General features: G+C 45.5%; 1 protein-coding gene across 2 annotated transcripts in view; it reads left to right on the forward strand.

Moving 5' to 3' along the window:
• Positions 1 to 13,280, forward strand: part of gli3 (GLI family zinc finger 3) — an 88,792-nt gene that overhangs the window by 24,627 nt on the left and 50,885 nt on the right. For both annotated transcript variants that reach the window (XM_046370616.1, XM_046370617.1), the window contains exon 3: positions 8,661 to 8,906. In XM_046370616.1, coding sequence (XP_046226572.1) covers positions 8,661 to 8,906 — 246 coding nt within the window. The remainder of the gene's footprint in view (positions 1 to 8,660; positions 8,907 to 13,280) is intronic.

Here is a 13,280-nt window from a genome sequence, read left to right on the forward strand (position 1 = left end):
TTTTCGACAGCACCAAACTATATACACACACACTTCGTGTAGCTGAAGGATGGGCCATCATTATTAACTGTTTGGCGACCTCATGACTTCATCTATGGTGCTGTCAGAGGCGGCCCACATTATGTCTCCACTCGCCTCAATGGCCTCTTTGTTCTGGCTTGGCTCTGGAGCAGCTCAGCATGGGGCTGCGTGAGTCCAACAGTCCCACTGTGGCTGGATGGAGGGAGGGAGAGGGATGGATGGAGGGAGGTAGTGGAGGTTTGGGAAAGACGTGGAAACTGTGAGAAAACCTGGGAGAATGAGGGATGAGATCAGGAAATCAGGAGCGAGTAACAAGAGATCAGAGAGAAGGAAGCGTCAGTGGGATACAGTTGGTGGGATGTAAAGACATAAAAGTGGGGAATGAAGGATGGAGAGGGAAGGGAATGCTGCATGCTACGGGTGACTTCTAAGGTAGCCTATAACAGCCAAGTCTTTAGTATGATACTTTTAAATACTGCTCTCCTTCTATCTCACTGATTCATTCCAATATGAACTCCAGATTATGAAGGCAATTTGTCATCTGAGCTGCACTGGCCAACCTTGTGTGGAATGTGGGATTAATGGCAAAGTAATGCAGAGATTAGAAAAGGAGGCGAGAGTGGAGCAGGAGAGGAGGATTTGACTGCCGGGACTGACAGGAGAGGTCATACATGAGCAGAGCTTATTACAGAGAGAGGACAGCAACAGGAGGCAGAGAGACGGGGAGACACACAGGGAAAAACTCCAATGAAAATGATTTAGGAAGCCACATAATATCTGAGCAGATAGAGGAATCTGTCCCATGTATGGAAGGTTAAAAAACAAACTTTTACTTTCTATGCTTTAGCATGTTTTTACATCCAAAACCTGCTTTCGATAAGTCAAACCAACACTATTTAAATTGATGCTGCCAGAAATGTACGTTACAGACACATTTTCGCCTTTGCAAATTTCAAGCCAAGTCCATCATGTTATCCAAACCTATAACTTTCACCCTATGTAGTCCTTTTTATTGCACTACTGAGTCACTTATCACATAGAAAGTCTGGTCCAAACTCCAGCCCCTTCCCAGCAGACTGTAGTTAAGTCTGTTTGGCCAACATAGCAGATCCTCTAATCTGAAGAGCTTTCCCTGCCTGCTGCAGACGCTGTAATGAAGGGGTCCAGGTCTCACCTGTATTTTAAGGGGGAGAGGAGTGAATTACACCCTGTTTATTAAGTGGGCACTCCCATTCTTATCACACACTGTGGGTGGGTGAAGGTCAGGTATGAGATTTTGCAGGCCCAAACCTTTAGCCATATGATGTTAGATGGCAAATGACGATTGTTAGGTTTATAAAAGAGTTCTTTGTGAGGTTATTTACCACCTTTTAGGTCTTGATGGAAAAAATGTATAAAGGGAGCCAGTGCTATATTAGATAAAGTGACAAGCTGTAAAGGTAAAAGGTTAATTCAGTTAGCATTTTCTTTTTAACACCGGGTGACTTAGTGTGTGTGCAGAACAGCCCCTCATTGTGGGAGCTGAGTGAAGGAGTCAGATGAGTTGTGTTATTTTTATGGCATTTGGCTTGTAGTTTGGAATTCTGATTGTCATGCTCTCTAGTAAGAAGGCCTTGTGTCAAAATGTGATGGGTTAGAAACTGTAAGCATTACCAGCTGCACCATCAAAGGCCCGGGTATGCTGTTCATTTAACCCAGATCCGTCACACTCATGTGTAGCCCCCGATTCAACCTGCAATGTAGACATTCAGCAGAAGGAATTAGACTGAGACTAATGTAGAGTTATGAATGTGAATTAACTCCCAGGTCCTTTTTATAAGTCAAAGGTTACTGACTGTATGTGAATATGTTGGATACAATTAATAACATCATTATCAACAAATACACCATTCTGTAACACAGAGAGAGTTTATTCACACTACGCTGGCTACATTTGAATCTTTCTCTATGAGTTTTGAACCACACTGTACCAGCATATGTAACACCTGTAATTGAAGATTTTCAAAACCTGTTTCCGTCATGGATAGGTATGAAAATTGTGTTTCAGCATTGATGGGTAAAATGATAAAAGTAAGCTGGCTTGGGAAGTGTGGCACAGAAAAGTTAAGAAGCCAGCTTTGCAGTGCAGCACGGGCAGCTTTAATGTCCATTGTCATATCACTGTTTTATCCTAGTTCAGTTCAGCAGGTAATCACAGACAGCAAGAGGTAACGTTACAGCTGAGGTAAAGTTTAACCTGAGACCTTTACTAACTTGGAAATGTTATTTTGGTTTTCACACCTTAGCTTGCTGGGTGTGTACGCAGTCTAAGTGTTGTACAAACATGGGTCTTGAAACAGATTCACCTCTGTTTACCGAGCTGCATTGCTGGCATGAGAATAGACCAGTATCAACAGAGCAGGACACTGAATTATACAGACAGAACATCCACAAACCTAATCACCACGGAAAAGAGAGAGAGAGAGAGCAAAAGAGAGAGTCCACTCTGGACTTAGACGTTCACTAGTCATTGATAAAGTGCTTAGCAGCGGGAAAATTAATGAATCCGGCCTGACTGGGAGAAGGGGTTTTGGGGTTGAAGGGGAGGGAGAAGAAGAGGAGGGCTGCTGGGGGTGTGAGGGGGGTAATCCTGTTCCAGCTAAATGGCTGATCCCTCTCATTCCTTAGATATCAAATGTCAAGAGTTAAATTAGCCTGCTAGCCTCAGATAGGAGTTAACATGCATTTAAATGGGGCGGGGCACTGTGATTCCTGTCCCCACTGGGATGACGGGCAGGTGCCTTTGAAGTGACTGTCTAATTATCCAGTTCCTAGTAAATGTTGGCTAACTATCATAATGGGAGCATCTATGCCTCGATGTAGTCCACAGAATGTGTGAATGTGCATTTTTACACAAGCAAAAACACACAACATTCTTATGTAAGAGCAGTTTGGGAACAAATGCAACATGGATGTAAAGTTTGAACTATTAAAAGTTGAGTGAATGAACTTTATGATATCATTCTACACTGTGAGGTGGGAAACATCTGCAGTGGCACTTTGGATCGTATGTTATGTGCTTGAAATTACTGTATTATTTTTTCTATTTTATCCTAACTGTTGGCTCTGTGTTTATTTGCTTTGGCTGGATATCCATTTCTCTTGGCAAGCCGTTCCTAATCTGAGTGCCACAGACTTGGTCCAGATCACTCTGGTGTCAGAAGTGGGATTCCAATGCTGAGGCCCAGTGGAAAGCTGGCCCACTCTTGTCTGGTGGGCAGTGTGCCCAGATTCACCCTAAAAGACCCACTATCCCAAACGGACATAATTCTGCCCCAGTCTGCCCTACACACAATTATTTTATACTGTTACAGAGGACAGTATAAATAACTGGCAGGTTATGGCTGATCATAGCTGACTTGTGACTATCTGAAGCAATACAGCCTATAAGCCAATCAGACCACTAAATGGCATTTTTTGCTTTGAAGCCTTGATCAAATACATCTCTTGGTGTTTGATTCCTCAAAGAATGCAGGCCAAGGTGCCCTTTGAGTGAAAAACCTTAAAAGCCGTAACTATCCACGGTCAAAAATGCATCAGCGTGCATTTTAGAGTCAGGGCTTTCAGCTCTCTTACTGCAATGCTCATTGCTTCCTCACAATGTGGCCCTGATGAAACGGTAGTGGGGTTTCGACTGCTCTATGGTGGGCCTGTGCCCCTAATGGGTGAATAAAGGGTAGCTAGGAGCAGGCGGAGGCTTGGCACGACACAGCCCTGCTGTGAGGCTGATTTGAGGTGAGCGTAGGGAAGATGGAAGGCGCCAAGCAGGCTTTGATTTGCCCCTCCCGAGCCCCGGGGCCTGGAGGCTGGGATGTGGGATGCTGAGCTCTAGGTGCGTCCCAGCAGACCCCTGGCGGCAGAGAGAACAGGCTGGAACTGCGGGCTGTGGAGCAGGGGGTTGGGGCGTGGGTTGCCGAGAGCCAAATTGAGATGTGGGAGTAGTCAAATTTGTTGAGATGAATATTGAAGAGGGCATTTGCAGGTGCTGTGTGGGAAATCAGCAGCTGACAATCGACTCCTAACTAGGAGAGGGAACATCCTCACCTGCCCATGCCTCTCTCTGCAATTCATCCAAACATCAGTCATATTCTAATGGTTAAATAATGTACCACCACAGATTGACTTTGTGGAGACAAGACAAACATGAATGCAAAGTTAAAGGGAGTGAACTTTGTTTGCCTTTGTTTGAGTTCTCCTGAGCTTCAACAAATATTTTGACTGGGGATTTCTAACTATCCTAATGACTTGATTCTTCCTTTTCACATTTAGAAGATTTGTTTGTCAAGGAGTGTCTTGAATGTCACCCTTTTCAACCGGATACCAGCAGCTCCATTAGGACTTGGTAACCTTCACATAATGCAGAACTGAACTCTGCTGCCGAGAAGGCACCCAACTCCTTGTGGCACCGAGCCCGTCGCCAAGAAGTGTTGATCAGAAAAATACCTCACACAATTGCAGTAATCCCCTGTGCTCTTGTTGTTTTGGGTTTGGTGGAGTTTGAGCGGTCTCTCTCTCCTCCATCTTTCAGCCTGTGCTAATCGTGAATGATTCCCTCTGTCTATAGCACCAATGCCAGGGCCGGTGAATCAGGTACATAAGCCTAAGCCGCTTGGAGAGGTGCTCTTATTAAACTCCAGCCAGCTGCTGGAATTTTTCTTCCCCCTCTCATTGTTAATTGGGGAGTCCTGAGTCTTTCCCGGGAGTTGATTTGCAAGAGAAAGAAAAAAAGGAGCAAGAGATTATTGCACAGGAGGAGAGGAGCTTTGAAGAAGTGTTTTGTGATTTCACTGCATATCCTCCACTCCTCTCCTCCTTATTCACTCTCTGTGTGCTCCCCAGCCAAAACCTGTTTGTGTCACTGACAACGGTGCTCCTCTGATGTTTAAGCTTTTAGGAAAAGCAGTAAGGAGGTGAAATGTGAGGTGCAGTGGCCCTTTGTGCACCCCTGGGACATACATGGCCCAGCTTGAGAGACTGGCTGACTGAGTTCAGGCTGGAGGGCAAATCAGATGCTTCAGAGTCAAGGACAGATTGGCATGTGGAGGAACAGCAATCCTTGTTCTTAACCTCTGCCTCTAGAAAATGCCTTCAAAAACAACAAGCCAAGGGTTTTGTTTCACTTTTCATTTCTTTGAACTGGCTCAGCACCCTTAACTTAAGCCTCCTCTTGTCCCATAGTCCAACTCTGAGAGGAACTGGCCTCACTCCATATCTCATTATCTCTTTTAAAATTTCATTTTGTCATTGCATCCACACTCTCTTTTATGCCACCATATTAAAGGCCATGCATAGGGTTTTCTCTGAAGGTATTTGTACCAGTTTTACAATAGAGACCCCAGACAAGGGGAAAAAAGGGAGAAACCTGGGATTTAGGATTTAATGAGTGGCTTGCTGGGGGTGAAAGAATGATAGAAAGCAAGTGAGGGAGAGCGAAAGAGAGTGCATTTGTATGGGGTTAGAGAGAGAGGAGAAAAGGTAGTAAGGGAGGAAGAATGCAGGAATGGAGCACCAGGTACCATAATAGTGGCAGAGAAAGCTCCTGAAATACTAGAGCTGGGGCGTGTGCTCTGATCAGAACGGCAGTGAGCACAATTACCTTCTTTTCAAATCCTTCAGTGACACTGCGGGAGGAAGGAGGACTTTGAAACTTGAAAGGCAGGAGCTCGCTTTCAACCTCAAACGCGAGCAGGAAAGGGCTCTGAAATTTGTTCAGTGCTCCCCATCCACCATTAGCTTGTTTCTTCCTCTTGCCTCCAGGCATTTAAGCGCTTTTTGAAAAGATGTTAAGAAATTCAATCACCATAGAGAGAGAGTGGGATAGTTCTTTTTTCTGTTTTTTTGAGAGGCATGCTTTCCTCTGGTCCACAGAGGACCGGCCTGCTGCTTTTGTATTGGGCTGAATAGACCTGCAAACTGGTAGAGGACTGGATGTGGCAACCATGGGAAAAGAGAGGGAAATAAAAGAGGAATGAAAAATGAGGGAAGGAAAAGGGAAAGGGTCTGTTGGGCAAATGGTCAGAGTTAGACAAGTGTTGCAGGGTTGAACTTTTCAAAGTTGCATGTGTTTACCTGTGTCTGCTCTGTCTTCATTAGCCTGTTTTTTGACGGATACTTGACGTGCTATAAGGATGCACAAAGTTTCCATCAGTACGTGCAACCAGCACAGAAGAGAAACCTTACTTGAGACTTTCTTTTCCACCTGTACAAGTAGTCAATTGACCCTTGTGCTGCTGAGTGTTTGTTTAACCATTTAAGATTCTATAAACTGAAGTAATGAAGCCCCTTAAGGTGGTATATGGTAGAATGATGACTCCCCCATTGGGGACTTTCCGTGGTGACTGGAGGGGGATGGTGGGACTGTGACACTGCTGTGATTGAACTATTAGTCGCTTGACCTCCCTTGGATGAGAGAGACATATCTGAACAGAAGTGAGGAGAAGGGAAGAAGAAGAAAGAAAAAATGTCAAAGTTGGGGAAAAACAGAAATACACAGCATATTTTCCAAAGTAAGCAGTTGAATCTTCTTAGTACTTTTTTGTAAGCTTGGCAGAAGACGTTTTAGGCCAGTTTTAGTGCCCAATGGCCTCCTAACTGCTACACTATCTAAGGCCCCAGTGATGAATCTATCTATAAAACATCAAATATCTGTATGAAAGTAAGAAAAAGAGCTCATAAATATGGAGACAGTTTTTACTTTCCCAGATGTAATGCTGGATTTTCTGGAATTGAAAGAGCTGAGAGTACACAGTGGAAGCCTGTGCTACACACAGCTACATGCTCTGCCCTTAGCAGTGCTTGCTCCCAGCGTAGTTTACAGCCACGACTTCTTTCAATCCATGTCAGGAGATGAACCCAGTTCTGAAATCCCTTTATGTTAATATTGCGCTTTGCGAGAGCAGACCTATTAATCCAGCTTTAACCGTATAAGTGCCATTATTCCCTTAATAAGATCACTGGCTGTGCAGTATAGGATTAAATACTTATATCATAACTGACACTGTCATTTTCCGCGAATGAGAGTGGCTTGCCTCTCTGGCTGTCAGTTCCGCGTTAAGAATCCTTGAATCTGCTGCCAGTGCTGCGCTGTTGCACGGCTGGCCTGAACGCTGGTAATGGATGTGGGAGAGTGAGGGGAATAAAAGCGGGACCCGTGGGTTGCTATCCCGCTCTGTCTTTGCCTCTCTCAATCTCATTCTCTTTTTCAGCTTCTCTCTCTTAACCTCCCCCTTTCTGATCACTTCTCTTCTTCTGTGAAGTGGCACAGCTTTATGGCGGTCCTCTTCAGTGCTTAAGGTAGTGCTCTTTAATCTGGCCCTCTCCTCTGTTCTTAATTGGCAGTTGGATGCTGTTGGGTTGCAGTGCATAGTGGGGGAGCCCTGCACCGTGAGGATGCTGACACAAAAGAACCTCTGGCGCCATCACAGAGGCATTTTGCCAGGTTCTCAGTGAGCCACATTAACGCTAGAAAATGCTTTGGAGTGTACTGATGACCAACACCCTTAATGGTGAAATCATATTTGCATATAACCAGGGCTAAACATGGAGACCGTTCACTTAAATAGAGAACAGGACCTGAACGGAGACTAGACTAGACTGTATGGATCAGTGAGGGAAAGAGCTTGATTTGATGACTCTTAGCAAAACATAAGGGGTTTTGCATTCCTTATGTTTTGCTACAACTGCAAATGATCTTACTAAAGACCACAAAATGCAAAACATTTTAACCATCTTGTCTTCATCAGTCACCTGCTATGCCCGTTTCTGAGTGAGTCTGTATAGTTTCTTACTACAGAAAAGACCACTACCAGGTCACAAGGCTTGCTGACCTTTATATATGTGTGGTCAGAGGTCAGGCAAAGGGTCAACAGTCATGTCTTTCTGCTGGAGCCCAGCCCTTGAACTCAACTCTACATATATCCTCTTGATGCTATTATGCCAGGTAGATCCCACTCCTGCTAATTTTGCCCTCAGACTAAAAAATATTTAGTTTGAGAGAGAAGAGAGCGAAGGGAGATGGAGCGAACAAGAGAATGAAGGAGGGTGGGGTTGATAAAACCCATGACCCTTGTTAATGGGGAGCTTGGAATGCAGACAGAAAGCCTGTGTTGCCTCCTCCATGGGAATCCATTAGTTCATAAAAAGAACAGACAGAGCTGAATTTAAGAACAGACTTTTGGAAAATACTCCTTCAACTGCACAAAATAAAAGGGCTGGGATTTTTTCATTCATGGTATCCATGTTCTCATATACCATCTGCTTCTGAACATGCACAGATGACACCATGGAAGGCAAACTTTAGCAGATTTACACCCACTAAGTTTTAGATGTTCAAAGCTGATCTCTAGCTCCTGCCTTTACGCTCCTCCTATGTGATGTGACCTCCTCAACATGTTGGTGTGCAGAATGCATGTTGAGCGGTGTGTGTGTGTGTGTGTGAGAGAGAGAGAGAGAGGGTGGAAACCAGGGAGGGAGGAAGATTATGACATCTGCTTCCATCTTTTAGTCTTACACCTCCTCATAATATATCTGCAGCTCATTGTTTTCCTCCTTCAAAGATTTAACATCAGATTCTCCTTCTTCCTATCTGTCTACCCTTGCAGAGGATGAGAATTCAGGCACACCTTACCACCGGGAGAGGCGCAATGCCATCAGCTCCCAGGCTCCTACTCCTGGTGGCCCCGACAGGAATGTAAGCGAGGAGCCCTCCACCTCCACAGAAGAACGCCCCTCCCTGCTCAAGAAAGAACTGCATGGTTCCCTGCCCCACCTGGCTGACCATGCCCTGCCATACCGAGGCACTCTGTTCGCTATGGACCCTCGGAATGGCTATCTAGACTCACACTATCGTAAGTCCAGTAACCACAAAATTGCTGGTATCATTTATTTTTAAAGCAAAGAAACTTCACAGCTCAAGGACATGTTTGTAAGACTCCAAACACTGAGGCCAAGTTTGTCTCTTTACTGTAGGTGAAAGGCAGGACTGCCAGATGCTTGACTAAGTCCTACAGATTAGCCTCTCTCTTGTTCTTGCTCTCGCCTCGACACACACACACACACACACACACTCTCTCACACACACACACACTCATTTCTGAACACATGCACTCACACTTGTCTTGTTTTGTGCCTGAGAAGTTAGTATGGGGAACGGCCAGCGTAGCTTCTTAATTCCCTCATTAGGGGCCTGTCTGAACACAGTACTCCGCTTTCTCTCATCAACACACACTTCAAAGCCCCAAAGCAGCGCAGAGTCAAACCTCAACACCCCCTACTCTGCCTCTCTCTGTCTCTCTCTCTGTGGGACTCTGAGACTGTGTGAGAGAAAGGCAAGGGGGGGGGGGGGGGCACTAATGGAGATGAAGCCTGAGAGATTGAGGTGAAGGAAGAGCTGTGGCTTGAGTGAGATACTGAAGATAATTTGGGGAAAAAAGGTGAGATAGACAGTAGTAGTTACATGAAAGCGATGCTGTGTGTGTGTGTGTATGTGGAGTATGTGGAAAGAGAGAACAGGAGATAGATGATTGGAGACTAAGAGGCTGATTAGGAGGTTAATTCAGCGGCCGCTGTAGCCAGGACTTAGCCTGCAGACAAGGATTTGATGTGATAGCTTGTTTAGTTTGGTTAAATTGGCTCTGAATTGGGGCAGACAGAGTGGGACAGAAGGATTTTAATCCAGTGGCAGTAATGAAAAGTCCAGTGGACCCCAACCTTACACTGTAACTCTATTTATTCAGCCACTTCATTAGCTACTGCTCCCTCTTACTTGGGTGCCTGAGAGTGACCAAGGTGCCTCTTTAGGGAAAGGTTACTTAAAACTAGGCAATGGTGCTGTGGACAGGACGCTCGAGGGCAGAACATTACTGCCCATTACATCCCGACCTTACTCAGCAACACTGCCACTTCTCATTTTATGTGTGTGCGTTGGGGGGCATGTGTGAAGGAGCTTTGGAGGTTCCAGACCACTGAAGCCTAGGGGTAGGGGTGGGGGTGGGTGTGGGGGTCATGCTGAGGCTTGGGGTCATGTGGAAAAGTCACAGTCTGAAATGGAGAGTTCAGAAGCAGCAAGAAAAGTCAAAAGGGCCGTAGAGCTTCAAGAGGCTTTCTTTGTGCACTGGGACTCAAGAGCCCGGAAGACTGCAATCATATGAGGCAGAGTAGAGAAGAGTGATGTTGGGAAGCTGTAGGCATGATAGATTTTACTGCTTTTATTCTCCTTCCATTCCAACTTCTTAAATATGTGGATTTGTTGCTTTTACTATCATTATTATTTAAGCATTTTAAGGTTTAAGAGAGATTTAAGATTGAGTAAGTGTCAGTTGCAGCCCTAGTGTCAGTATGTAATTACACATAAAAAATAATTAAGATCTGATTTGGTACCAGTGGTGTAAAGAGAAATAAAAGCAATGAATAAAAAAATATATTTTTTACCTAAAAGCAGCCTGAATGGTTTCTAGAGCTTTTCATTGATGTTTCTCAATTCTCTGATCCTGACTCTGCTCAGGAAGACTTATGATCTGAGATGAGAGCATAGCTGTGTAAAACACCTCCTCCTGGCCCCAGGTGTTAGGGACATGGGTTGTCCCTAAAGGAAGCGGTCCCATTCTGTCTGATTGAACCCAGTACCTCAGCTCAATCCCCATGAGCTCTAGCGGTCTGAGGGTCAGCAGGACGAAAGGGCTCCCCTAAAACCTTTGCTTCCCCTCCCTCCCTCAGCTGCTTTGAACCAGAGGCCTGTAGCGTCGGTCGCCACTCGGGCACCACAAAGTGTAAAAAGCCACAGGCTCCTGTTCATGATTCTGGCTCCATACACATGTGTGTGCATACACACGCACATACGCAGAGCCAGCTCTTACTACACCAGTGGTAGTCCCTCTCTATGAGGGCTTTGTCACTTCCGAAATTCATTCCAGGTGTGTGCATGCGTGTGTGTTTGTGATGGAGAGGGGGCCCCAAGCCTTTGTGCTGTGCTTGCATAGCGTGCCATGCCACGCAGCAGACAGCCAGGTAAATCCGATTACTCTTCGCACTGGTGTGTGTCAGTGCTTAATGTGCCTAAATGCGATGGCACCTGCAGCCTCCCCACACCTGGTCGCTGGGTCATTAACGTGGTGGTGAAGCTTTGGGAGGTGTGGGAGTTGAACAACATGAAGAGAGCAAGCTTAGGGAAGGGGAGGGGTATCTTCAGGGGCCTTGCTGTGTAAATCTCTGCTATTCACCCAGACTTCTGATCTCCCACTCCTCTTACGTCCACGGCGTAAGACTGTGTTTACTCTGGTTCTTACACCCACTTCAGTGCAGAAAAGAGGAGGCACCAAGGAAGCAATGCCCCATTGTTAGAATTAGCTAATCGTGGTGATGCCTGAGTCTTAGGCGCTTTTCTTGAGCAAACACAGGATAAGAGTCCACATCCTTCTTACCACAACACTAATACATGGGGCTTTGCTGTGGGATAAGAAGAAAGGATTGAGATGAGGATTAATGAGGGAGAAGTCTTTTTTATAAGATCTTAATTGTGTAGAAGTGTGAATAGAATGCGTAGTGTTGACATCTGTTTACATTGTGCACTGATTAGCCGGTCAGTGGTCCTACAGCAACAGTGAGCCCACTTGCTGGCAAAGCATCTCTGCTTCCTCTGAGGGGATCTTCTTTTAAGTGTCTCCTTAAACACTTTTGCTTCTTTGCCAGACTACATAAGTTCCATAGAGGGACTTTAAGCACATCCTTTTCAGTTGCTTTTTGCAAATGTTGAAACTGCACTGAAACACTTGCTGAAAGAAGGGCAACTGGAGGAAAGTTAATTTGCCAAGCTTTAGAGACAATGGTTAAGTGTTGTGACACTGAAGTGACAGATTTTGTGGCCATATAGTATCTGTAATACTGTATCGATGGGAGTAGACCAGATCTGTTATGTGTGTCTCTAGGCTGTGATGGCTGCCTATCAGTCCAATAGTCTGTGGGTTAGCTCCTTCAAAAATCAAGCCTGAATCTGTCTGCCAGGGCTTAATCCCCACACCAAAGCCTTGCTGTCCTTGCCTGATCTCAGAAACCAAGCTTGATAAGCTAGAAACACTGGAGGTATGGATCTCTCGGCTGAGGGATTCCTTCACATGTATCACAGCAACCCTGCTCCCTGAGCCTGGACAAAGCAGTGTCCACTACCTGGATCATACAGGCCCTGTGTTCTGGGAAAGCTGGCGTGAACACTGAGCCACAGTGTAAAACCCGACAAAGGGTTTTTTTATGATGTTGTGGGGGCAGTGGTGTCCAGTCAAAGGGGTTAAACTACTCTAAACTGCTGTGCCGAGCAGATCCCAGGTCTACTGGTCCGTATCACACCAGCCGCTGCCCCGGCGTCAGTATGTCTGCCTCAGTATCAAAATGCAGCTGACCACTGAACTGAATGAGCTAGCTGTCACTAAACTGAACGTGATCCACACATCAATGGCCCTCGACTCTCTATAGTTAATTACAGTGCTTAGTCTTTCAGTTCATATGGACTGCGCAGGGCCTTTCCATATGTCTTGCCATGGTAAGAACTGCAAAGAGAGCAAGACAGAGCACTTTCGGTCTGTGTGTATGTATATGTGGAAAAAAAAATCAGGCAGAGCACTCCTCTGAACTTGCACTCAAAGAACAAACTTTCTGGCCTCTTGTTGGCTTATATGTGACAAGCACTGGCTGGGATACAAATTCAAACATCCTCCCCCAAAGAACTGCAGAGAACAGAGTAGAGCCTGGGGTGAGAAGACACGTGCCTGTTTCAAGGGTAAATGTTTGTCTTTGTGATTGTTTCAATATTGGCTTTTTGAGCGTGGTGGCACGGTGTAGTCCCCCAGTGGTGTGCCGGCACAGAGAAGCCTGGGGCACACTGCAGGCAATGAAGAGGGATTCCTTCCATCCACCTCCTTTCATCAAGAAAGAACAACATGGGCTTGTGCTCTGCTGTGGCCCCTTGGTCCAGCACACCAGGGATAATCAGATGATCCCCTTTCATACAGCTTATTAGAGGCATCTCATGCTGCAAGATAGGCCATATTCTCACATGCATGTGCCCCTTTGTAGCGCTTGATGATTTAAGGGGGTTAAGTAGAGTTTGAAGTGCTTCGAGAATGCACTTTCATACCATCTTAAAGTCATGTGCTGCTCTTACCACAAAGCTGATATGTGTGAACTGAATATCTCATAATAATGGCAGTTCTTATTAACAATGACAAGATTAA

Source organism: Scatophagus argus, chromosome 18 (assembly GCF_020382885.2).
Source record: "Scatophagus argus isolate fScaArg1 chromosome 18, fScaArg1.pri, whole genome shotgun sequence".
Taxonomy (NCBI): Eukaryota; Metazoa; Chordata; class Actinopteri; family Scatophagidae; genus Scatophagus; species Scatophagus argus.